The sequence below is a fragment of the Patagioenas fasciata genome, chromosome 3 (genome assembly GCF_037038585.1).
Source record: "Patagioenas fasciata isolate bPatFas1 chromosome 3, bPatFas1.hap1, whole genome shotgun sequence".
NCBI classification, from domain to species: Eukaryota; Metazoa; Chordata; class Aves; order Columbiformes; family Columbidae; genus Patagioenas; species Patagioenas fasciata.
The window spans coordinates 33,329,345-33,355,390 of record NC_092522.1 but is presented as its reverse complement, the minus strand read 5'-3'; the positions used below and the strand labels follow the sequence as shown (position 1 = coordinate 33,355,390).

Here is a 26,046-nt window from a genome sequence, read left to right as displayed (position 1 = left end):
CGGATTAAAGTGTTATCTAACACAAGCAGAAAACTAACCTTGGAGTGGAAGTTCGAAATGTGTTCATCATAATTTTCATGTCTTTGGATAGAGAAACCAGCTTTTTCAGCTAGATTGCAAAACTGGTTTAAAGTATTCCCTCGGAGTGGAGCAAATACCATTGCTTTTCCCTGGAACATTAAAAAGATAATTTATACATTTTTAAAAGTGGAAGGGAACAAGATACAACATACACCTGACTAAGCTTTTAATACACTCAAGCTGGAAAAGTCAATTGTTCTCTTGGTAAAATACTAAAATAGGGTAATATAAATAATTGCTCAAAACATGCAAGATTTCTGTGATTAAACAAATGCAAAATAAAACTAATAAATACTTTCTTCAGAAAAATGCCAACAGCCATACATCTGCTCCTTTTCATATAACAATGGTGTCTACGAATTACCAAAATAAAACACAGAAAAAGCAAACACACTCAATGCAAAATCCATTTGCTAGCTCAGGACCATGCAAAGACTGTAAATAATGATTTTCTTTTTTCAGTCTCACACATAGAAGAGTACCTCCCGTTTGCTGTCTGTGGAATTACAACAGTGTAAAACAAGGCAAAATGGGAGGGAAATCTGACCTGATCACTAATTTTTTAAAAATATCTTAAACTACCTGAGCAGTGCAATCAAAATTGACCTTAAATTGGTAAATTGCATTTAAAGCAGGACTTAATGTTCTTGCATAGTAATTCTGGATCTTTCAAGATGATCAGGCCATTTACGATGCCCATGCAACACATTATGGTCCATTAGCTAATTTTTTGTGCATCTTTCTGTTTTTAAGAAAAGAGAAATGACTGTACCTTGAACTGATAGATTTTAGACACTCTTGTGCAAAGTACTAGCCCAAAACCTAACCTACTTGATATAGCATCTCTTGAAATCTTATTTGCAAAATTAATTCTAACTGGTTGAGTACTGTGTTCTGTGACATGGAATGAAAATTGGTTGAAGAGCTGTAAACAAAGGTTAATACCACATAACAGCTTATCACACTGAGGGAAGCCACAAAGTTTACTGTGAGTTCTTGTATTCAACTTCTATATTAATGAGAGTTAATGTCAGGTGCTGTAATCAACCAAAGAGACCAAAAAAAAAATTTTTAAGGATCTGAAGAAGTTATAAAACAATTAGATGCTGTAGAAGATTGAGAACATGAAGCTTGAGAAAATGCCATCTTGTATACCATGGGAAAAAATGATCAGAAGAGAGAATTTCAGTGGGAGCTCTGAAAAGTTACAATGCTGACACAGATACTTGGTGAGGAGGACGGGGAACAAATCTGTGTGTTAGAGCTCATGCACACACACACTGCAACAACACCCAGTGAGGCAGCAACAAAACCTCCGTGTCAGTATCTATGGTACTAATGTGTACTTAAAAGACTCCATTAATACCACAACACTATTTATTCTCGCAATACCTCCATGAGATAGGAAGATTCTGTTATCCTGACTTTTCTCATGGAAACTTAAGCACAAACCAGACCTAGGGCAATATCCAAAGCAACTCACTTCTGCTCATTTGAGCAGCTATAACTTCAATTCTGTGGCTAAACATGAGGTGCAAAGGGGTGTAACTCCCACCGAAGGCAGTGGAATTCCTTATGTAAATGTTAGGTCTGAATATAGGCTCAGCTCAGGATGAAAAACATTAAACACAGGAAATTCACAATCGGTTCCCTCACATCCTTGGCATGCTTTAATGTCACAGGATCACAGAATGTTAGGGATTAGAAGGGCCCTCGAAAGATCAGCCAGTCCTATCCCCCCTCCAGAAGAGGAACACCCAGATGAGGTTACACAGGGATGTGTCCAGGCGGGTTTTGAATGTCTCCAGAGGAGACTCCAAAACCTCCCTGGGCAGCCTGTTCCAGTGTTCATCAGACAGAAGTGGGCAGCAAAGGGAGCCTTCAGCTGGGGATCCTCCTCCTCCTGCTGCCACCTCACACCCTCCAGTGTGTTGTTCTGCAGAGATCCTTCCTGGTGCAAGAAGGACGAGGCTCCTCTGGAGTCCCTTGTCTTCATGGGCAGCTTCACTGAGAGGTCACTGTGATAGGAAACACATCCCTCACCCAGAGCTTACTGACCACACACTTCACCGGGGGACTTCAGGAAGAGCTGAACCTTATGAACAGAGACTGCTGAGGACCACGTGCCCAACAAAGGCCACCGATCCAGCAGCTTCATACAACAGCAACCCCTGACAGATTTCCACTGGCAGTCCACTTGGTCATTCCACCTCATGCTCTCTGTACACTACTTCAGATTCAATATAAAGGTAAATACAGTCAAATCGAATGTAACATGGTATGAAATATCTCTTAAAACCAGAGTGAAAACCTTGAAATAACTTTGAAAATCAGCAATGGCCTTTTAGAGAAATCACTACACAGTTATTTTGGCCAGCTCCTAAGTTGCTGTAAAAACCCATTCATCTATTGTATTTAGTGTGCATCTAAAACACCTGAGGACCCTGCCCGTCACTAATAAAACACAAGAAATCATGATTAAGTTTAATACTACAATAATTTCCTCAAAACTGGCAGGTACAGTGGTGGTTCTGCAATCAATTCTGGTCTATCAGAATCTGGGTTTAAAGCACTGCCTGATCAACTGCCTGATCTCTGTGATTCTGCTACCTGCCATGGGGCTGCATTCGTATTTCTAATTCTAAAAAGTTTTCAGTTTCTCAGTTGCTGTACAATAAATAGACCAGTGTCCTGGTTTTACACTTAATGGACTATCTCAAAGTTGTTTCATTCTAATTCAAAAGTGCATCCCAGCTTAGGACAATGTTTAAAGATAAAATGGCCTTTCCTCATCTGGGAAAATAATTCCAGTAAACTCGTGAACAAAACACAGAGGAAAACGTCAGTCACAATAGTGTGAAGTGTCACTAAAATGCTGCAGTAAGATAATTCACATTTTCGACATGACTATGACTAAGTTTACTCATAAATCATTAAATGGAGTCTTATTTGCTGGTACTAATCATGGCTCAATAGCATCCCATTGACTTCACTGGGGTTTTGAATGGATAAGCCACAAAAGAATCAAAGCCTTCATAAAAAGTGTTCTTAATTCGGGAAATATGCAAACGAGCAACTGCTTATTCTGAGATTGAAATTAAAAGTACATTCTAATGATAGGAAAAAATAAAACTAAATGTTGACAAACCAAGTAGCTTGCTTATAAGAATGATAAAATATAGCCATTCAAGATGAATTTGTCTGATGTAAAATGTCAGGGCCTAATTCTTGCATTTAGTTTACAGGTGACATTTGCCTTTGTAACAAATTCAGATAAGAAATTTCAGTCCCAGTAACTCAGTTCTGCCTGCATGAATTTCTGGTCCTCTCTTCCTGTGCCAATACAACTGTCCATGGGGCCATACTGAGAATCAGATTACTGATATGACAGGAGTCCTGTTTCCAGGAAAACAGAAAGTTGCCTAAACCACATCATTCTGTGCCATAAGGATTCCAATAGCCACAAATAACACCCTTAAAGAAAAAGGAAATACTGCAGATAAATTTATATCTTTTTAAACTAGCAGTAAGAATAACTACTTCTTCTGGATTTCTCCTTCAAGACAGTTTTGTAAGGACACCTGTTATTTTCTGTTTACTCCACTTTTCCTTTTGGTTTTGCTGGCTATTATTTTCCCTGAACTCTTCTATCCTAGTTGTACCCTAGTTAAACTTGAAAGATGTGTAACACCTATGTGGGGGACTACGGTGGGTCCATGGATTCCCTGACAGAGGGCATGGGAACAGAAATTAGCCTTGAAGATATGAAGGCCTACCCGTGAGAAAGATGGGAGTAAAGGAGTATCCGGAGATGTCAAGGATGTACCCGTGAGAGAGAAGGGCGTAGAAGAATAACACTGATGATAGCAAAATTAGCCAATGAGATGTTACTGCTGTAACTTGTAACCAATAGTGAAGAGACACATGAATTGGTAAAACTGTATAAAAATGCACTTGTGGCAATAAATGGCATCTACTACTTTCATCCTGGAAGAACTTGGTCCATGCTGTTTGTCCGTCTCAATCACGACACACCTAGATGTCTTCCAGATCGTTCCTCTATCAATATGGCAAAGCTTTACCAGTAAGGAAAAGTAACTTCTAAATTTGAGACAAAATAATTCATGTAGAAGAGTGAATTTAATCAAAGTAGCTTATGCCTTAGCTTAGGCATCAACTAATGCCCATAAAATATTCACTATTGCAACTGGAAAATAAGTTCAGTATTAATTTATTTTTTCTTTAAAGGCCAAAGCATAATGCCATGTAGAAAAGTTTCCTCTGACGTTATCCTTAGATCTCTACAGGTTAACAAGAACAGTAAAAATAATAACTGTATGTACTTGTGATTGCATTTTCTCTTGGGATTTCAAACGAGTACCTGCTTTTATTTGGGTTTTTCAAACCACAAAACCATATGCTTGAACGTGTCTCTGTTCAACATGCCCCTTTTGGACACGAGAACTCATTTAAGATGTCTGTACTCCCAGCTTCTAATCCACACAGCAGTTTGCTGTCCTCTTAGTTGTGAATTACAATAACTTGCATGGCCATGACATAACTGGACCATCCATAAAGTGGATTAGGCAAATGACTTTGGTTAAAAAATACAGTCCAGACAGCAGTCCAAAATATCTGGGTGACCTTTTCCTCAGGGTGGCTACATTTCTTCTATCTTCCTGGCAGCTTTGCCCCACAGCTCATTAAAATAATTCAGTCTTAAGTAACTTGCCTTAGGTCACTCAGGGAAGTCTATGATAGAACCAAGAATAGAAACCTGATCACTCTTAGCAAAGAATGGGATTACTTACATGACTAAAATGACTCAGTTTCTTAAGCCTTTTCACGTTTGGGTATTCTATTCCTTTTACAGAGAAAATCTCTTATCCGAAAAGTAAAATACAATTTTAAAATAAAGTTTGGAGAGCGTTTTGCTAACATTGAAGACTTTTGGTTTGAAATCAGAAGTTTACCTTACTGAAGATTTATATGGTAAGCATGAAAGGTAAAATTCCTGTTTCAAATTCCTACTTACAGCAATTCACGTTTCCTAATATTTTTTCTTTTTTTTTTTTTGATTCAAGATTATTTGTTGTGTATAAGTATATGCACGTAACAGCTATATTTTTGCCTGTAGATGTCCCTGACTTAACAGCCTAATATTTGGATTGGTAAAATCAGTGACACTCAAGTAGAAAATGTAAGCATTTTATGAAGAGCTTAATTTCATTATGTTCTAAGGTATAAAACATGTAAACACGGGCCTTACTTTATGGAAGGAAGTTTTAGTCTACAATAAGGGTTTTGTTCATTTTATATAAACAGAAATGAAAAGAAAAAAATATTCTTTCATAATAAATAAATACACAATAACAAAGGTTACAATTGAAGGGATTACAGATGACAGAAGCCAACATAAAAACTTTCAATATCATACTTTTACTTTAATATGAAGACATTATTATCAAAGGAAAATACTTGAGAAACGCTTTGATAAAAATAATCTCATGCTATCTTTGAAGCGGTTTCATTTATTTTACTACCCACTGTGTTCCTTATCAGAAGGCCAAGTATAAGAAGTTTCCTAGTTTATGATTAGGAAAGAATCTGATAGATTAGAAGACTCAATTGAAGTTGGACATAATAAGTATTAAAGTATTACATGACATTAATCCTGCCATTCCATTACTCTCTCAATCATTGTGCACAGACTAATTATTCTGAAGCCAGTGTTCAGGAGAAAATAGAAACATACTTACACTGGGCTGGAGTAATCTCTTTATTGCATCAACAAGGCTAGCTCTGTACCGGTCCAGAAACAGGCTGACATTGAGAAGAGAACAGAATCCAGATTAAAATGGGTTTTCAATTCTAATGATACTAATGCAGATAAGTACAAGGCTAATTACATATGTTTACACAACGCTGTAAAAGAGAAACTGTTGTCTACGTTTCTCTCTGGTTCAGACACTTTTAAATATTAAAAAGTGCATGAAACTAAATATAATCTAAACCAAACCTAAAATATCATCTTGAAGCAGATCTTTATATAGCTGAAATTCACAGATCACATTTGCTAGCTATTAAAATACCACCATACCAGAAATGAGGATCAATATACAAAGTTAACATTTTACATGCTTTTTTATACAAGGTGGGGGGAGATTTTTAAAGTATTTTCTATTGTATTTCAGGTGTTACTATTAAGTGTATAATTTTTCCTTTTACCTCCATAGTTGTGGCATTAATTCACTATAATCTATCATGCATATTTGTTATATTTCTCTATCTATTTCTATCTATCCCTATAAAGATTTACAAGCCCCTACCTCCTCTGTCCCTCGAACACTCTTCAAACACAATGACACAGAAGGCACAGAGTTGTCCCCTCTCAAGAGCAAAATCCTTCATCTCCAGCCTGGGTCTCACAAGGACAGCAGCAGAGTCAATTTTCCCATGCAATGTTGCCAACACGCTCAGCCCTATTTTGGCGATTACCTCATGATTTGAGGGGATAATTCATTCTTTGTGCCCCTCAGTACCTTAATGTATATACTAATAGTGGCGACCAGGGTGCCAATCACTCTTGACTAGATATTTGTGGACATGTAGTTACTGTGGATGAGAGTGCATTTACAATGGTTAGGGAACAACCATCAGATAGCAACTGATGCCTTTCAGTCCACACTACCAAGGGCTGCATTTATATTGGGGGTTCAGATAAGAAACTCTATCAAGCAGGCCACAAATAATGTGGTTCTTTCTCCATTATTTTTCAGGCTTTCTCAGTAGTAAAACTGCTTCCCAGCCTGTGTCAAACTCAAGTTTCACACTACATGGCATTTTGTCCATTCTTTCTGATTTCTTTCTAAATACCCTTTTCATTTACTCTCAAACATCTCTTTCTGAAGAGATGTGGGTAGTTTTTTTCCAGGTTTGAAATTTCTAAAAGAATATAAAGAATATATGAAAACACTGAAGAGAAAAAAGTGATCTGCCAACCACATGACTGTCATCGGAACGAGAAAATGTGTGGATATTTAGGTAAGGACACTCCACAGCTACCAAGGAGAATACAATATTACATCTCATAGGGTCAAGCACAGCTCTGTAAGAGCTGTGAATTTTTGCTACTCAGGAAAAAAAAAAAGCCTATTGAAAAACTTGTCAGAGATCAAATTTCATCAATAAAAACTGGCACAACCTCACATTGTTGATAAAATATGGTAGACTGGGTATCCACACATTTCTTAGAGAACATTTTGTATAGAAGCATGATCTTTTGAATTTCTCCATAAGATATCGAAGTACTAAAAGTACTAGGTAACAATTTCTTCAATAGCCTGGCCACAAGCAAATTTAAACTTTAGCAACTGGCATGATGGTTGCCCCTCAACCTTGATTAATCATACTGGAAGAACCTCACAAAAAAATATAAAGCCTGCTTAAATTCAATTCATTGAAATGGCAGCTGATATCTCTAATGTGTCCACAGAGTTCTAATCACATTCACCTCAGGCAGACCCCTTTTCAGACAGACACCACAAGACACTACTGCTGGGAACTTAGCCACCAGCGGAAGAGGTTGAATACAGTGCATGAGTCCTCTCCCAGAAGAATTGTTAAAAGTAGTGAATTTTCTTCAACATGAAACATCGCAAGCATGCACACATTTAAAACTTGCTGAGATCCTGTGCAGACAGAAGTCCACTCCAAATGAAAAATGCACTTATAATATTTTTATTTTTGAAAGCAGTGTAGTGGAAACACAATTTTGGGGAAGCTTACCAGTGTTAAAATTATTTTTTCACAGACCTGCATATAATTCTCTCTTTTTACAATGAGACAGGGGCACAACTGTTGCTACCAATCTTGTTCTTTTCCAGTGAGAGAACCACTAGCCTTTGTTCACCAGAAACTGAGTGTCTGAGAACTTAAAATGGTTAGATGACCTGTCAAGAGATCAGGCAACTTCAATAATACCTTTTCTGTCTGACTCCCACTTGAATATTTTGGTGGTGTGGGAGGCAGAATCTTATCCCTCTTAGCTTAGGAAACCCAGATAAGCTGGGACAGTTGCCCTGGCTCTGCTCCCAAGTTGTCTCTGTCCTCCTTACGGTCTGTCCCTGGGTATAAGACCTACTTCAATTGAAAATAGTCTCCAATGTTGCAATTTCCCACCTGTTGCTCTGTGAGCCACCTATTCTGACCAGAGGGAGTATGGAAAGCTGGAAGCAACATTAGTGCAATGCAGTGACTCCAGGGAACATGTCTATCCTCCCTCTGAGTTGGAGGATGCCTTGAATGAGGACAATCCTGAAGAAGTCATCAGATAATCTGTGCTGCAGACAGGGCCAGCACAGCATTTGACCCACACAAGGAGATTTAATCACACGATTTCTCTTACCAGTAGAATTCATATGACTAAATACTACCCCAGCATGCTAAAAATGTACCCGGGAGAATCCTTTTAAGCTCACAACAGCTCAGTGAAATTAAATAATGTATTGTTCCAAACCATTCTCACTCAGTTCTACTTCAATTCAAATCTGGCTTAGCTCACCATTACTTTAGTGGTGATGTCTCATGTCTATGTAGCAAGTGCGCTGTGAAAGTAGCAACTCAGGACAGAAATAGGCAGGGTTTTCTGGGTCAGCAAAGAAGTTTTGGAGCACAGCAGTAGAGAGGCAAGAACATGGTTTATGATTTGGCCTTTGTTTAGGCAGTGCTCTTAAACTGTGAAACCTGGATGAACAGGTAGGCAATCTTCTCGCTTCTCGTTTTAAAAAAAAAATTAAGTTACCTTTGAAACCAAAATGAAAGTTTGTAAGAAAACTGTGTGGAAGTAACGGTAAGCCACAAGGAAACAAATTAAAAAAAAAAAAGTAGATTCTCCGTTTGCTTCATGCTGATATCCTATTATCTTGTGTGTCACAGGGGGCATATATTTTATAGGCTATGATGTGAACTTAATTTTGGTTTTGCATACTTTGCAACTTATAAAAGAGCTTAGTTCACAGATGTACTTCAGACATAATTCCATTCATATATAGTGCCTAGTGTACAGAGCCATTGATCTTTTTGTTGGTCTTCGACTACACAGCTGACATAATCTGAAAAAACTCTTACTTCCATGTTGTCAGATTCCAATCCACTTGAAATCAGGCTTAAAATGAATAAAAAATTTACACTGAAGAAAGACAGAGAACTTATTCCATTCCTGCAAAAATATTTCCTTATATTAAATGAAATACTAATGGAGACAAAATCAACATATTTTAAGATAATTAAATTATACTTTCAGTCCAGTTGCACATTCCTGGTGAATTCACAACTCCCCATGACTTCAGCAAAAACTTCGGCAGTGAAAGTAACGTGGGACACCCACCCCCAACAACCGCTGTTGGGCAAGTCTTATACTGTCTCTACACTAAAATTATTTGTGAAAACTCGTTTCACAATAATGTGAAAGACAAGGATTTTTCCATTGGTTCAGTCCTACTGGCCTCGACTCTCACCTTGGATTAAAAATCTCAGAATTTTTTTTTTCCCAATAAATAAAAGGATATAGTCTTCCTTTTAAATAATCAGAAATCTGAGCCTCTCAATAGCATTGGAAGAGTCTTGGTTTTGGCCTGTCCATACAGGCATCTGTTATTTCTCCTCCTCTATTCATACTCACAATTCCAGCACCTGAATGACTTTATATCCACAAATGAAGGTCAAAGTCTAAAGTTGTAGCAGCCCTCAACTGGCCTTAAAATTCCCTTTCAAAAATACGTGGTGAGTGGATATGCTTTAGAAATTCCATTACTTCAGTATTTTCTTCCAGTGGATCCTTCTTCCAGGTGTGGCCTCACCAAGATATTTTTTTTCTTATTTTTATCTCACTGCCAACATTTTACAAGTTGTTTTGGAACTGCTGAACCATGAAACTATTTTTATTGTCAAAATCCTGAATGGTTAAATAATAACTAGCTTTCACAGTTTGCCTCTTATTTATTTTATAATTTAGTTGAGCTACTAAATTTAGCTGTTAACTAATAGACTGTCTGCTCTGGGAAATAACTTATTTTCCACCCCTGCACACAAGATTTATGAAAGTCTGACTGTAAATATATGAATATAAACATATCGCTGCTTGTTGTAATCATGTACATTTTTACATGAACCTCCATGTGGATTTGGAATATGTTTATGAATAGAGCTTGTTTTCATGTAAATGGGATCAAGCAGTACCACTGGTTAGCTATTCAGAGAATCAGACAATATCACCCTTGCTGGAAATACTTCAATAAAAATTTATCCATGTACCTAATATTTGCACTCAGATTTTTTGCTTTTGAGTTCTCTGTTCTAATCCCAGATTTTATTGACTGACAATGAACTATATGATGGTGTTAAACTAAATGCAATCTATTCTATCCGTTTTTATCACTGCATACTTCAGGTTTCAGCCGAGGAGCTGTAAGAAAAGAGATATTTCTTTTCTTCTCTAATGGCAGCCCAAAAAATTCAGAGAGGAAAAATCCTGCCAACAGTTCTCAAGCCAATTCTGTATCTCAGAAGACAAATACATGAAAACAAAAAGAAGATTTGAGTTTGATAAAGCATGGAACATTTTTTCCCCAGCCTTTTCATGTACCAGAAAACCTACTATCCATAACTAAAAGAACGATTTCTAAAAGCAACAAACAATAAAGGGATTTTCATGCTTATTAAACTACATATGTGGGCACTTGCAATAAGAAAATAGAGACAATTTGTGAATAAAAACACATACTTTAAACTAACCTGTACATTTCTATTTATTTTTTAGAAATCTATAAACATTTATACTCTTACCTGCATCTTAAGTGCTTCAAAATAAGTGTACAAAATGCAGGGATTGCAAATGCATTATGTATTTTACCTGTCACATTTGATTCTTTGTTTCCTAAAGAAGCTGCACTATTTCCAAACAAACTGGGAGGGGTATTAGGCAAGAATATTACTGAAAAAAACAACTTAAGTCTTGCTCCACTCTGCTGTACTCCCAGCACAAATAGGATGACATGGTGTGAGTATCAAGAATACAAGAGATGGCACAGCCAGGTTGTTTTGATATTTGTGTGAAGAACAAATTTAACTCTAAATCTCTTGGCAAGACCTTGCTTCACCCACTTAATCTGCAGAACATCCATATGTGAGCCTTGTCTAAGCCTCCGAGAAGACTGCTGCCCTCCTGCTCATGTCCGCCAGCGCTCTGATCTGACTTTCATACTTAATCTGATCTAATCCTGTCCAGCATTAACTTCATCTGTGCAATGAAACCTGGAGTATCCATTCTAATATTTGGTGAGGAAGGCATTTACTAAATTACTTGCTGAAATCATATGGTGTTGTTTAGCTCCTTATTTTAATCAGATGATGCATCTCTGAGGCACATTATCGGCGATTAGTTCGAAACCCTTCTCTGTCCTTTTTGGGAACAAAGAACTTTTCTGAAATTAAATGCTAAGAGAAATGAAGCACTGTTGCATTCTGTCAACAAACAGGTATTAGAAAAGGGAAAAAGATTACTAAATACACTTTCTCCAATGCTATGTAAAAGCAATAACTTTTCTGAAATAAGAAGAGTTTGCTTAAATACGAAAAAAAAAGGCGCTTTAGAGGAATATTTTATCAGAAGCCACTTAAAAAGAACATTGTTTAAAAAGACAATAGACAGTTTTGTACTTCCCTTTGCCTTCTTCCTTTAACTATTTCTTAGTAAGGTACAGAAATCTGCTGAACTGAGCTGTCTTAGGAAGTCCCTGTTTTCAGAATTTGGTCTCTAACAATAGTTATGTGCAACAAAACATAAACAGCTTTTTCTGTTTTGGACATTCAAAGGGTCAAGAGCAAATATTCATGAAAGAAAGATAGATGCACTAAAAAACATCTGCTCTCCTAAATGAAATTTGCACATCTCTTTTTACACTGTCTCCATTTATATAACACAAGTAATTAATAATGTACCATTTTTAAAGCTAGCATGCAGTAAATATAGCACAGCACAATTCTGCAAATCCACTGTCAGCAAAGGGTTGTGTCAATAATAAAATCTATTTGCATAAATTATTAAAACAATATACCATTTTGCAACACGCATCTATCTTTTCATTAATTGAGTGCTGTACTATCTTTTTTTTTCCTAAGAATTCTCTTACAATTAACATGTGCCTGCTTAAATAATATAAAGCTTATGTCTACAAATATTGCTGTCAAATTGATTTAAGAAACAGAATATGATGGGGGAAAAAATGGTTTTGAACATCTTTTTTTTTCCTCGGAAAGATTTTCTGGGAAGCAAAAAATATATCCCCTTATATCAATAGTCAGATCTTTCCTAAGAAGTAAGCTAATTGAGCTGTTTGTGTTGATAAACTCCCTTTTCTCCAGACTGTTCCTCACTGAGCCATAATTATTTGCAATTTGCCTAAGTCGTCCATTTACTGATACGTCAAGCATGAAACAGAGGCAATTCCAGAAAATGGAAATGCTTCTCAAAATCAATCTTTGGGAAATAATGTGGTAGAAGTTACTGTGTGATAGAAGACTACCTTATAACTGTCACATGGAGATGAATATTAATTTGTTGAGGTTAAGGTGGCTTTGTGCTTCATTTGTTGACTTTGCTTAGCCATCAGCAAGCAGCACAGTACAATTACTCCAGCAAAGCTATTTTTCTAACATGAGTTTTATGATTTTTATGTACTTACCAGTCAGCACACATAACAATGTCAAAATGTCCTTCCAGTTGAGAGACATCTGTCTCATTATCCCATCGTAAAATGCTAGAGGAAAAAAAGATTTATTTAAAAAAAAAGAAAAGAAAAGAAAAAAGGACTTACATTTTTCATCTTGAGATTTTTAAAGCATTAATACTATTCTTATGTGAATTAGCAGTGTTTTAAAAAGCATATCCTTGTTACTTTCAAAGATGAATGCAAAAATATTATTCTGTACATTTTTAAGGTTTTAAATCTCAAAGCTGAAGACCTATCTTTTTAATATAACAGAAAGGCAATCCACAGAGGTTCTGATGAGCAGATCACCAGCAAACATGCATTTCTGAATTAGTGGCACATGCTTCAGTTTTTTACCCCTTAACACCACTGCATGAGGAAATGAAGTCGAAGTATCGACAATCTGAATGAAACACGAATTTGCGGAATAGCTGTGAATTCATGAATCTACGTTACATCTTGCAGGCAAGTCAGCTACGGTTCTCATTGACGAAGTGAGCATTCACTTGGGCTGGAGGGAGGAGGGACAGGGTGAAAGAATGCCAAGCTTAACTTCAATGCCAGTTATGTTGCCTCAGGCAAGCTTAAAAATACAGCAGTGCTAACTCTGTCAACACCTGTTCTCTCACAGGTGATCAGTTATTTAATTCTAAGGTACCCAACAGTGGGGAAAAATGCACACATGCGCAAAGTTCTCCTTTGTTTATGAATGCTGCCGATTTATGTAGCTGCCATGACGAATTTCAGTACTTTGCTCCCATTTAAAAATAGCAACCAGTATTGGAACTTACTGCATACTTAAAATATCATTAACCGGAAGATTTGAAACTGCATTTCTATTTCTAGTCTATTTTTTAAAAAATAATCTATCCTTCTTTTTCATTTCCTGGTTATTTATAATAGAAAGTAGATAAATATTTATGGGAAAAGCACTTGTGGGGGAAGGGTCTAATCTGATCTTGTCAGGTTGTGCATGCTTATCTCAGTTTTGTATGAGTCTTGACCAAATAGACCCTTTAGTCTTCCCACAGCTATAATCTACTTCTGGTTAAAAGCCATCTCCATTCACATACTACTCTTAATATTTAACTGAGGATCGGTTATAATGGGTTCATTCAGAAATGTTCTCTAAGTATACAGGAAAAAAGGAAATTGTATACATTGACTATACCATATGCAAAGAAGATTCGTAAATAAGCACATAGATACATATAGAGCCACAAAGAGTTAAGGTACCACTATATGCAAGTACATGTTCACGGACACAAAATTTGAGAGGGAATGCTCTTAAAACACAGAAATTATGAAAGGAGAGGCCCAGTTGGTTGGGAAAGCTTTGATTACATGGGGCTGAGCCTAACCGAACAGATCAGGACTCATTAGCCCATTTGCCCTCCTGGAATTTACTGTGACAATCCAAAGAGAGAAAAGAGTAGATTAATTTAATTTTTTCCCCTCAAATTGAAAGTATTCCAGATTTTAGAAGCCTAGGTAGCTTTGCACACTGGCACGCAGCAGGCATCCAGTAGTGGCAAGTGACAAAGGAGAGTTCTCACTCTCAGCTGCTGGCTGCCTGCTGGCTACCAGCGGCTTTTTCAACCCTGTTTCCGTGGAAACTTAGGTTAGAATGGTGAAAATTAGGTAAAGGTAAGTTTTGTGGGTTTAAAGCACGCGCTCTAATACTTTAAGAATCCTGAAGCAGAACTGGAAATTCGTAGATGAACTGTGAGCCTTAAAAGGCCACCTTTGGTTCTCATTGCTACAGAAACAGAGATCTGATCAGTACCACTATAGGGATTTGAATTATGATTTTTTTAACCCATATATTTACTATACTTCACTCATGCAGTTCAGAAGGCAGCACAGGTGCCTCCTCCTGGCAAAAAAAACCCCAAACCTTTCTCATGCTACTGTCAGGTTCCTGCCGAGCAGCCAAAATACAGCATTTTCTGTGCACACCTACTGTAGGCACAAAGGAGTTTGTGCAGGCAGGTAAAAGCTCAGAATCCATAACGCTGAGCAAAATATGGAATTGACGAGTTGCCAGGAGCGTGAGCAGTGGTGCAACGTGACTGGCATGTGTGCTGTTGGGAGGACACGTGTGCTGAGGGCCCCACATGCAGCCATCAGCCAGTCTTCCTCCATTTTCCTGATCTGGCACCAGGGCTGCTCCTGCTCTCCAGCTCCAGTCCAGCTGCATCCCTGAAGACACAGTAATTATGTAAAAGCGAAAAATTTAGAGGCAAGATTTTCAAATTCAACTTTGCCATTAATTTTCAAAATGCACAGGAAACATTTTATTCCTGTGGGTAATAACCACATAAACTAAAGATAATTTCTTTAAAATAAATACCAGCAGGAGCCATTCTGATCTCACTCAGGATACATGCACACTGGTGGGGGAAACACAACTACAAGCTGTATATATTTATCCTTGCTATCTTTAGACAAGTGCAAGTATGACTAGTAAGCGAAGTGCAGCTCGAATACGTGAAGCTCAGTACAGGCTGCAACCTTCAAAACTCTTTAGGTAGCTGACTCTGGGCTACCATATTGACACCTTTATCATTTCCACAAATTTGCATGAGCTGTGATCAAGCATCTGCACCTGCACCTGTAAAGCAGACATGCCCCTGTACATCAGGGAATCAGAAACAATTCTGCTTAGTGTCAGCACTATTACATCATTAACACTGATGTCAGAATCAGCTATTTTGAATTCTAGTGCTTGTGAAAGTAGGGCATCAGAGTCAGTATGTATATAAATACCATTAACTAGCCATACAAGTTCCTATTATCCAAACACAATTCCTGAGTGTGAAGTACAGAAAAATCTACTGATATTGCAAACCAAATCTGAGAAAGGTAAAGATGTGTACATGTGTATCAAAATGCATGTATCTATGCATTAAGGGGGTCAGAAACATTAATTTCTTCTGGGATTATTGAGGACATGACTCTTGGACTTAGTGGATAGACCTGAAAGAAATACCAAATGTACCATGCAGCAAGAGCTGATTGCATTTTCATTTAAATAAAAGCACTGCTAGGAAATCCAGAAAGGTATTAGCAACAGAAATCTGAAAATCTCAGTCTTCATGAAGTTTCCCTTAAAAAAAAGACAGACATAAGTTCAAAAACACCATACCACCACTTTTAAATTGCCAGCATTGTGTTGAGATCAACATGAAAAAACCACAAGCCTTATTAAGATTTTCCTCTTGTTCCCTTTTCAGGGATGCTAAACTAGTGGGCAAAACCCACTTTTTTATAAAGCTACTTTTCTTTCGGCAAAATACAAAGTTTTAAAGATAATATTTTTATGCCTTTCTTTTGATGGAAGATGCTACACAACTAACAGCTGAAATTGTTTGGTAAATCTGAAAAATGCCCTTTGCTCTGTATTTCTGTCCAAGCCATACCCTCAATGGCTTTTTTGTATAAACAAACAAACAAGAAAAACCCTAACATATTTAAGGCTTGTAAAGCTCACCCTTGTCATTATTTTGTGCTGGCTTATTTAACTCATGCAGGTTTAGTTTTTTGCAATTGAAAACAGGCAAATGAGTTTCAGCAGAAAAGGCTCTGAAACCCCCTGGAAATATAAAACAGTTTGGGAGGTTTTTTTGGCTACAAGAACATCAAAAAATGAAGCACGATGTGAAGGAAAAACACCACTGCGCTGTTCGGCTACTACTTAGGCCAAAATGAAGGTGGCTGAAACTTGGTACCTGCTAATGGCTGTTTTATGGCCTGTATCAAATGAATTTGACCAGTTTTCAGAGGAAAAGTACCCACGTCACAAACCTATTACTATAATTAGCAATCTTGATGGCAGTCCTAGCAAAAAGGACAAGGACTGAATGAGCTATGGAGAATGAACTATCCTCTCACATTCAGAGGTGGCTTTTCCAGGTCAGGGATAAAGCATACTATCAAAATCGTCTGAAAAAATATGTTCTGATGCTTTATTTCCCTAGGCTGTGAATCTTACACCATTCTAAAGCAAAAAATTCATTAAAAAAACCACAAACCAAAACACCCAACAAACAATCAAAACATTTTCTTTGCATGTTTTTTTGTGTTATTTTTTCTTTTCCCCTGATTTATCTTTTGAATTGACAAGCAAGCCAGAGAATGTGCTAAGGTTCAAGATAAAAAGAATGGTAATGGTAACAGAACAAAAAAGATCAACTGAGAAAATAGAGACTTTAAGTACTACCAACATAGCCCCAAATATTGCCTTGTATTTCAAAGAAAATAAAACCCAGACAAAATAGCAAATGTCTCAGGGATGGTTACGGCAGCAAGGCTGCACTTCCCCTGTACAGTAACTCTAATTTACGCAGGGTAGCTTGACAAATGTCGACACTCTTTTTCTTACACTAGTAAAGTATCTCAGCAATCTACAACAAAAGACCTCTTTACACCAGGTTTTTATTTCTCATGCAAAATTCCTCATTACTATTATTATTCAGCCTCACTGTTCGTCTTCCAAGTGTGTCTAGGCAGGTAACTTACTTGAGAAAAAGCAGGTTAAGTCTCTGATTGTTAAAACTTGAAACATTTCCAAGTTCCTCTGAGATGTTCTTGTGATAAATGGCATAGGCTAGAGTAGCTCTCAAGCTAGCAGAAGAGGGGTTGTGCAGACAAAGACAAAAAATCAAAATTAGAAGCAAGGACAAAGGACACAGAAGGTTTCCTTGCCTCAAAACGCATTAGTGGTTTTTATAAAGATATAAAAAATGGTCCCAGTTTGCAGACGGCCAGCTACCAAGAACCCCTGTCTACCCACCTCTTCTTTTCATATTTTAATTTAAGCTTCAGTGTTTGAAAAGCATTATCATTGGTAAGTACACAGGTTCAGGTAAAAGATTTTGTCTAGGGATTTATATGACTTCTTCCCTGCCATTAACCAAGTTCATTAACACATTAACAAAAGGGATCATCAGGACGTATCTCCACACCTTGATCTTTGAGAATCCTCAGTTTTGTATAAAGATCAAAAAGATGAATTTTAATTTAGTGACAGAGGCAATGCATACACCTATTTTTACAACTCCTCTGAGGATTCCTGCAAGTTTGCCTGCCACCATTTCCTCATCTTTTTCATCATATTCTCATTAGGTTGCTCTTATTCCTCCACCTTCTGCCTCTGTTACTTTCACTTATTCACTTTGCTCTGTATTCTTATCCATTATCTCATTCTCTACAGTGAATACCTGGTTTCAAGGGACCAAGGTTAAACTTTGAACCACAGGTACCCAACATTAACCACTCAGATCTCTAAGCAGTTCAAATGGGATATTTACAATTGCTGATGGGAATTTCCTTCTAACAATCTCTAAGCAGGTTTTGTCAACTTCCACATCATTTATCTACTCTTGTCAAAGTGTATTGATGACTTTTCTCAGCTCTCCTTTAAAATAGCACCTACAAAACCTGAAAATAGGCTGCTCCTGTGCCTCTAATTCTGTTATGCCGGCTACAATTATCCTTGTTATCCTCCCTCACCATACCTATCTCCGGTATTAGACCATAGATTCTCTAACACTTCCTGCTTTTTGCTCTATGTTTACACAATGCCTGGTACAACAATTCATGGTGAAGCCTCATTAATGGTGTAATACAAAAGAAGAAAAAAACACCAAAACCAAATATGGGTCTCTTCTAACTTGAGACATTCTATTATTCTAACTAGTTTTTCCTGCCTAAAAATTCCTCTTAAAAAGAAGTGTATGATAACATTACATGCTTCCCTTATTCCTTATTCTGAGAACATATTTCCTCTCTCTTATTCGCTACAACATATTTTGCTAAAATTCAGATGGGAACATTACAGTTTTGTCTTTAAAAATAACAGTCCTAACACTTACACATTTGCTGCAGATCAAAAACTACTAAGTTTTTTGGGACACCATAAATAGACTGCATGTAAATACAACTGCTGCAGAGCAAAGTTTTCCATTTTGTAGACACACCACAGCCCAACATTGAATGCAAGTGTGGCTATTTTTCAAAAAGAAGTGAGAATATCTTGTATAAAGAAGTTATCAATAAAAAAATACGACTGGTGTTTGCAAACTTGCCTTTTTGCATCCCTCTTCCATATTCATTCTAAATCAGCTGCTATTTAGGAGATTGGCTTCTGGTTTTAGCAACGTTCATGTAGTACAGTATGCACAAAATGGATGGCGCTCACATTCTAATTCAGACTGATACGGTATTAAAAAATACATAATTTCAAAATGCAGGACAGCATAAGCACATGGCACAACCATATTGGTAGGATCAGTGAATACAAGCATTGTAGAAGTTTGGCTTGTGTAAAAACACAAAGGAAAAGAAGACAGTTTCTTGCTCTATGGAGAATAATCTATCCATGAATATGGAGAGCATAATCAAAGGAACAAGAAGAAAACACAAAGAATGTAAAGTGAATCCGGCAGGTCCACAAGGTCTGAATGGGGCAAAAATGAAAAACAGCAGCAATTATGTGATTCACACATGCTTAAATTCTGAGGGCAGAAGAGACATCCAAGTTTTCAGATTTCTGTATCAAGCCCATATATCTCAGGAAATTAATCTATGTTTCAGAAAGATATCCAACTTGATTTAAACATTCATTGCTTAAGAAACTACCACTTCCCATGGAAAGATGTTCTAATGTATTATCACTCTCTCCATCAAATCTTATTTTTTTCTAGACTGAATTTGTCTAGCTTCAATTTCTACATCTTGTTAGGTACTTGTAAGATAGATTAAAGAGTGATCTTCTATTAGAGATTTTTTTTCCCCACATGAGACTTTCAGATCAAAATCAATTCACTTCTTAACAATCAAGTAATTTATTTGACAAGTTAAGTAAACAGAGCTCTTTAACTCCCTCATTTCCAGACCCTGATTTACTCTTCTGCGTCTTTCCCAAATCCCATTCATTTTCAGTATCCTTGGTAACATTTGAATAACTGAAAATTGATTGAATATCAATGAAATAAACTAAGACAACACTGCAATCATCATTTTGTCAAAATTTAAAGTTTGTCCCAACTTTCCTATGTCTGTAGCAAAGATTAGCTGAGAGCACCTGTAAAGAAGAGAAGATACCGAAAGCGTATAAAATGTATGTGACAACTGTTACAGTTGAGCCAAGGTAGAAAACGAACAGTAGACAAAAGTACAATGGCAAAAATATGAACCAGGAAACAAGGTAAATGTTGGCTAGAAAGATGGATACACAAAAGAGCGTAGGAATAAAATAAATAATCTCTGATTCTAACTTGTCACGGACATTTTTCTTTAAAGCCCCGGGAAGAAAGATGTAAGTTTTCGCATATCAGTGGTCTCCACCTAGTCCTTCCATCCAGTCCAAGAGAGTACAAGAGGAATAATTTTACCAAAAGCATGGTTTTTAAGCTAATAGGAGACCATCATAAAATAGCCAAGGATTTGATCAAGATTTAAAATAATGCTATACTTATAGGTAGCACCTAGCTTTTCTTCCTGTTCTTCCAAACACAGAGAAATTTCTCTACAAAGTTTGCTAACTTTTCAGTTTTTTCTCTTTATATATTCGTATCTGGTTGCACATAGAAGACAGACAAAACTACAATGCAATTTAAAATAAATTGCAACTTCATTAAGTCACCCAATCTTGGTGAAATACACAAATAGGAGAGGCTTGGAAGTCAGTAAAAGTCAGCTGGTATGGCCAAATGGTAAAGAAAGGTTATCAGAAACAAGATATCATTCCTCCAAAAGCTGAAGTCGCACCCAAATGAAGGATCACAAACTTGGAAAATTAAATATGATAATAAAATTAGGCAGGCCGGTTCTTTTGCTCTAAATCTTCCTGCAGACAGCCACTGGAGAAGAGTCCTGGCATGGCTAAATAATGGAACAAAAAACAGGGAATGCAGGAGGGACTTAATCAGTGGAGTTGCCCTGGGACCTGTTCTATTCAACATGTTTACAAGAGATGAGCACTGAGGTGGTTAAGTTTGCTGGTGTTACGAAGTTATTCAGGACACTAAGGAAAAGAGGAGACTGTGAAGAATCGCAGAAGAATGAAACTAAGTTATTGGACAATAAAATGGCAGATGAAATCCAGTGCGGATAGATGCAGAGTGCACAACAGGAAAAATAATTCCGGCTTCACATCGAAAACGAAGGTCTCTGAACTGACCATCACTGGTGTGAGGGCCAGTGTCATGAAAATAGCAGCTCAGTGCCCAGCTGCAGGCGAAAAAGCAAATCACTGTTAGGCATTTTTAGAAGAGGAATAGAAATCACCATTATTCCCCTACATATATCTGTCATTTGCACAGACTTTGAACGGAGTACTGCCTGCCTTCATCTGAAAACAAATAGATTGAAACTGCAAAACATACAGAGAAGGGCAAGTATGATCAGAGATAGGGAATCGTTTCCACCTGAGTTGAGTTTTCTGTGACAGAGAGTTACAAACTCACAATCGACATGTACAGACTGTTCATTGTTTCTTCTCACACATACATCAAGTCATGAAACGAAGACAGAAAGAACCCAAAGAGCAGGAAATTTTCCTTTTGGTAGCTTCCTCCTTGCCAATAGACACTGAACATGCAATGGTGTTACCTGGGGAGACTGGAAAAGGAGATGGACAAAAAGGATTCCTTCAGGGTTGCTAAACTGGCAAACACAAGTTCAATAAGTATGCTTTCAACAGGTTTGAATTTAGCAACATTCAGGTCAATTTGATTAATGGTAACATAGTGGGAGTCTTTATTAAAGCTGTCCTATGTTGACAGAACATGTTACGTGACCAGCTAAAATCAGGCACATTAGAAACTGGCATATTTGAAGAGCATTGCAGTAAGATAAAATATTCACATGTTCACAGTTACAGAGGAAGAGGTAGTTAATATACAAATGAAATCAGGATTATATAGCTCAGTGCTCTGTCATTGAGACCTTACCCTACTATTATACCGAACGACATTTAGTCTATAGAAAGGTCATTTTTTTCTCTTCAGGTTTAATTCCAGAAGCTTGTAAATACGTTGCATTTGTAAGCAGCACTAAAATCTCAGTTAACAGATTATAACTTATCTGTTAACCTTTAAGGAGAAGAAATTGTCACTTTTGGTCACGTGACCATATATGTAGACTATAGAATGAACAAAAAGTATACGATACATTACTACTAATAAAATCAAAGACTGCGTGACACCATAAGCATTTCTCTCACTGACTTGATGTTTTATTTACTTGTTTACAAATGGAATGTTATCTCTCTGAGGCAACTCTTAGCGAAACAATAGACACAACCAAAAAACCTCACAGGTCCCATATCAGCAATAAGTGTACTAATTTTGTTCTTAAAAGATTCAGTCTTCTCGGACAAGGGAATCTGATAGAAAAAACAAATTCTCTGGTAGGTAAGACAGACAGAGTCTGTTAACCTTTAGAACGTTTATACTGCCAGCCTTCCTCTTAGATAAAACTTTTTCAATCATGACATTTGTAATAAAAACAATTTTTCAAAATTCTGCTACCCAAACCCCTGCTTCAGGAAGATTTCTGCATTAAAATAAAGAGAAGAAAAATAGCAGAGATTCCTCTGCTTTGTTATTGTTACTTTAATAACTGGTGGACATGTTCAAAACAATGATATGATACACGTCGTTATGGGGTAAACAACACGACTCAGGGATGATTTTTGAATTGTGGAAAAAAACCAAAAAAGTCAAACCCATACACAGTATGAATAATTCACCTTACCATGGAAAATCATTATTAGTAACTTGGTGGCATTACTGTACCTATTTCCAGTAAGTGTAAACAAGAAATTCTGAACATACTCATGGAAGCTAAAAATAAAACAGAATTGTATATGCACTGCTGAAGTAAACTGTTTACTAAATATCTATTATTGTATTATAACACATAATATGACAAACTGCCAGTTTGGCTTACATTACTGTACTTTTAAACAATAATCAAGAGTTGGCAGAGAGCTAGATAAGTGCTCATTTACTGTATTTTTCATAAATCCAAATAAATAAATGTATGGCAGGTTGTCTTAATCTAACTTCTCTTGGCTGATACTGGATTGCTCCTTTTCGTGCCATACATTTTTTGGCCTATTTTCCAAGTCTAGACTTAAATGTCTGGAACAATCACAAACGGACTCTCACACTGATAATTTCTACTCCTTGTGCAAGAAAAAGTCTACAAGATACTGAAGCAAGATGAAGGTGCAGTGTGAAGGGTCTATTGTGAATTATCTTTCATATGGAAAAAATCTTGTAACGAAGCACTGGACACTGTGCAAAGTTACAATTCTGGATACTTTTTAAATTACATGTTAGAGTGAGGAACAGGCCTTCTCCAGATTAAATTAATGGTGCAGTAAGTCACTTAAATACATAACTATATTCGTTTGCCTGCAATCTCTGATCAGTACAAAAAAGTCACCTAATGTCACTTTGCATGCCACTGTTGCATTCTTTCCTAGAAACCACTACATTTTCTTGTGGTTTTGCCACACCCCACCACAATCATTATATAACTAAGCATTTTGGTTGTAGGAAAAGTGAATCAGGGTTACAGTAATATCACAGATTTTACATCAACCTTTTTTGTTTCTTCAAGGCCTTGAGAAGTGATCAAATAAATTTGTTACTGCCTTCATCACATGTCACTACTGTATATGAAGGACTGATCCATCAACTAGCACTTCTCAAATATCCAACCAAAGCATAACCTTAATTTTGACAGGAGAAATCAACTATTAGAGTATGAAGTATAGAAATGCAAGATAGTAATTTATTTTTGGAATTAGAGAGTCATTTGAATACTTACGTTACAAACCTTTACACTGTTATAACAAATCTGCAAAAGCGTTAAGAATGAAGAACTAAAAGTCAAATTCTGTGTTTATTATGACGAGCGTTATGTTTTGATGCAGTACTTCACTTTTTGTAATTTAATTATTTTATTTATGCAAATACGGCTCCAAATGCTATTGCACTCAAGAAGTTAAACACTTGACATTTTTACTCCTTAAAAAGCAACATTTGGTGACGTCTAGATATGTTTATTAATTAGTGATTATTAACACCCAGTAAACAACATCATGTCCTGTAAAACACAATCTTTCTTCACAGCGTGAGGCTGAAATCTATTATTCACTGATTCCATATGCTGAAATACACTCAAATGATCACAAATGACCTTAAGCATTAGATAAATGTAAATGAGGACAGGGTAGAAAATGTGCTTTTGATTGATATCTAAAAGACCAGGTTTGAAGTCTTGACAAGGGATGAAATCTGAAATCTCATACAAAGTAGATGGCAATTGGAAATCTACAGAATCTCAGCTTCTGGATGGACGGACCACACGGCCTCTCCTCAGCAGGGATGAGGGGCTGAGGCTGCTCACAAGAAACGTTCAGCACATGGAACCTGAAAGATCATTTCTAGGGCCCACATGGCCTTTGTCTGCTTGGCAGGCACTTATTCGGATGCACAGATAGAGCTCTAAGTTACATGCACGTACACCCTAATGAAGGCAGAATTTTTCTAACCATAAGTGCTCACTTAAAAGAACTTCTCTAGACAGAATGGACACATAAGCATAGGGATAAATGATGTGAATGATAGCCATTAAAATTGTATGGGTTTAACCCTCTATGTTAATAAGCTTATTCTGCTGTAACAGCTTGCCTTTCTCAGCCCTTTTTCAGCTTTACTTTTGTTACTTTGAGGAGGACTGAGAGCCCTTTTGGAATGAGAATCACCAAAAAAAGAAGATTTAGACACACAAATAACAGTACACTATTTGCTCCTGGGTAGCTATCTCTAAGCACATTCTAATTCTTAACCGCATATCACGGATGTGAAGTACTTTACAATTTACTTTTAAAATATGACAAGAGATGAACACACTTCAAATTTTCAGCTACCTCCAGTCCCTATTGTACCTGGAGGTGCCTCAATGAAGTAGTTAAAGAGCTAACCTCAGTGGCCACCACCTATTACAGGATGGGTCAGGAAGGGCTCTGCAGACAATATGAAACCAAATTTTCTGAAGCTCTACAATGTCCACCTTCCAGACCAGGCATTTGGGGCTAATTTGGAGACAACAGAGCTGGTGCACTATGAGAAAAATGCTGGGTGCACCCTGGACCTCAGGACATCGTCAATGAGAGATGGGGCCCAGCACGCTGTCTGTCCTTGCCGCAACAACATGACACTGGCTGCACAGACACGATGACCAAAAAACCTCCCATGGATGCTCCAACAACATCTGCCTCAGGGGAAAATGGGAGTTGTTGCCACTCTGAAGTCTCAGAGCTATCTAAAATGAAACCTGCCAGTGATTTAGGTACATTCAATCCAAGCCTCATATTCAGTACAATGGGTAATGCTGACTATGAAGTAGCCAAATTTCAGCCATGCACCAAACCACAGCTTGAAGAGACACAGCATGTGTTTAAAAAAATAAAAAGGAAAAAAGAGATCATGTCACCAAGATTAATTGTACCGTATTTGCTATATTAAAAAGCAATTATTTTTTTTAATACTAAATTTCTGTCTTGCATCACTTACCTACTTACACTGTACATACATCTGTGTCATCATCAATAGTATAGCCCACACTTTCACACTTTAGAATGCATTTCACATTTACATTAAATATACAGTTACATGCAACAATCAATAAAACAGTTTAGTAGAATCTTACCAGCTTGATACTTTCTGAGCCTTAAATACTCCTGCATTTTGGTTTCTCGTGATGATCTCACTTACATCTGTAGCATATTTGTTAAGAATTCTCTATAAAACTAGAGCAGTAATAAAAATAATTTAAAAATTACATTTTTTCCCATTGTTAATACCATCATAATGTCTTTTATCTGTTTGGTCATCTTTAATTTGTGCTAATAGCCTTTTCAGAAACATAAATTTTACATTGCTATTCTAGCACATCAAACATAGATCTATGCAGCAACTTGCTCTTGCTGCCACCCTCCACTGACTGTGGAGGCTCCACAGACATTTTGTGAAGCCAAAAACTAGAAATGGATTGACAGAAAACTGGTTTAAACAAATTTCTGTAGTTTCAACATGTCTTTTAAATCTTTTCCACAATATGCTATGAGAAATATTAATAATAATGAATGGTCTATGCCTGTGAAGCAAAAGGA

The 26,046-nt window shown here is 36.9% G+C and overlaps 1 protein-coding gene across 3 annotated transcripts in view; it reads right to left on the bottom strand.

Moving 5' to 3' along the window:
* Positions 1–26,046, bottom strand: part of CAMKMT (calmodulin-lysine N-methyltransferase) — a 221,406-nt gene that overhangs the window by 8,570 nt on the left and 186,790 nt on the right. For all 3 annotated transcript variants that reach the window (XR_011738221.1, XM_071806088.1, XM_065833393.2), the window contains 4 exons: positions 25,584–25,650; positions 12,825–12,899; positions 5,841–5,904; positions 39–170 (listed from right to left, as the gene is read on the bottom strand). Coding sequence is in view for 2 of the 3 variants with exons in the window: in XM_071806088.1 (XP_071662189.1) it covers positions 39–170; positions 5,841–5,904; positions 12,825–12,899; positions 25,584–25,650 (338 nt within the window). In the remaining variant the exon portion in view is untranslated. The remainder of the gene's footprint in view (positions 1–38; positions 171–5,840; positions 5,905–12,824; positions 12,900–25,583; positions 25,651–26,046) is intronic.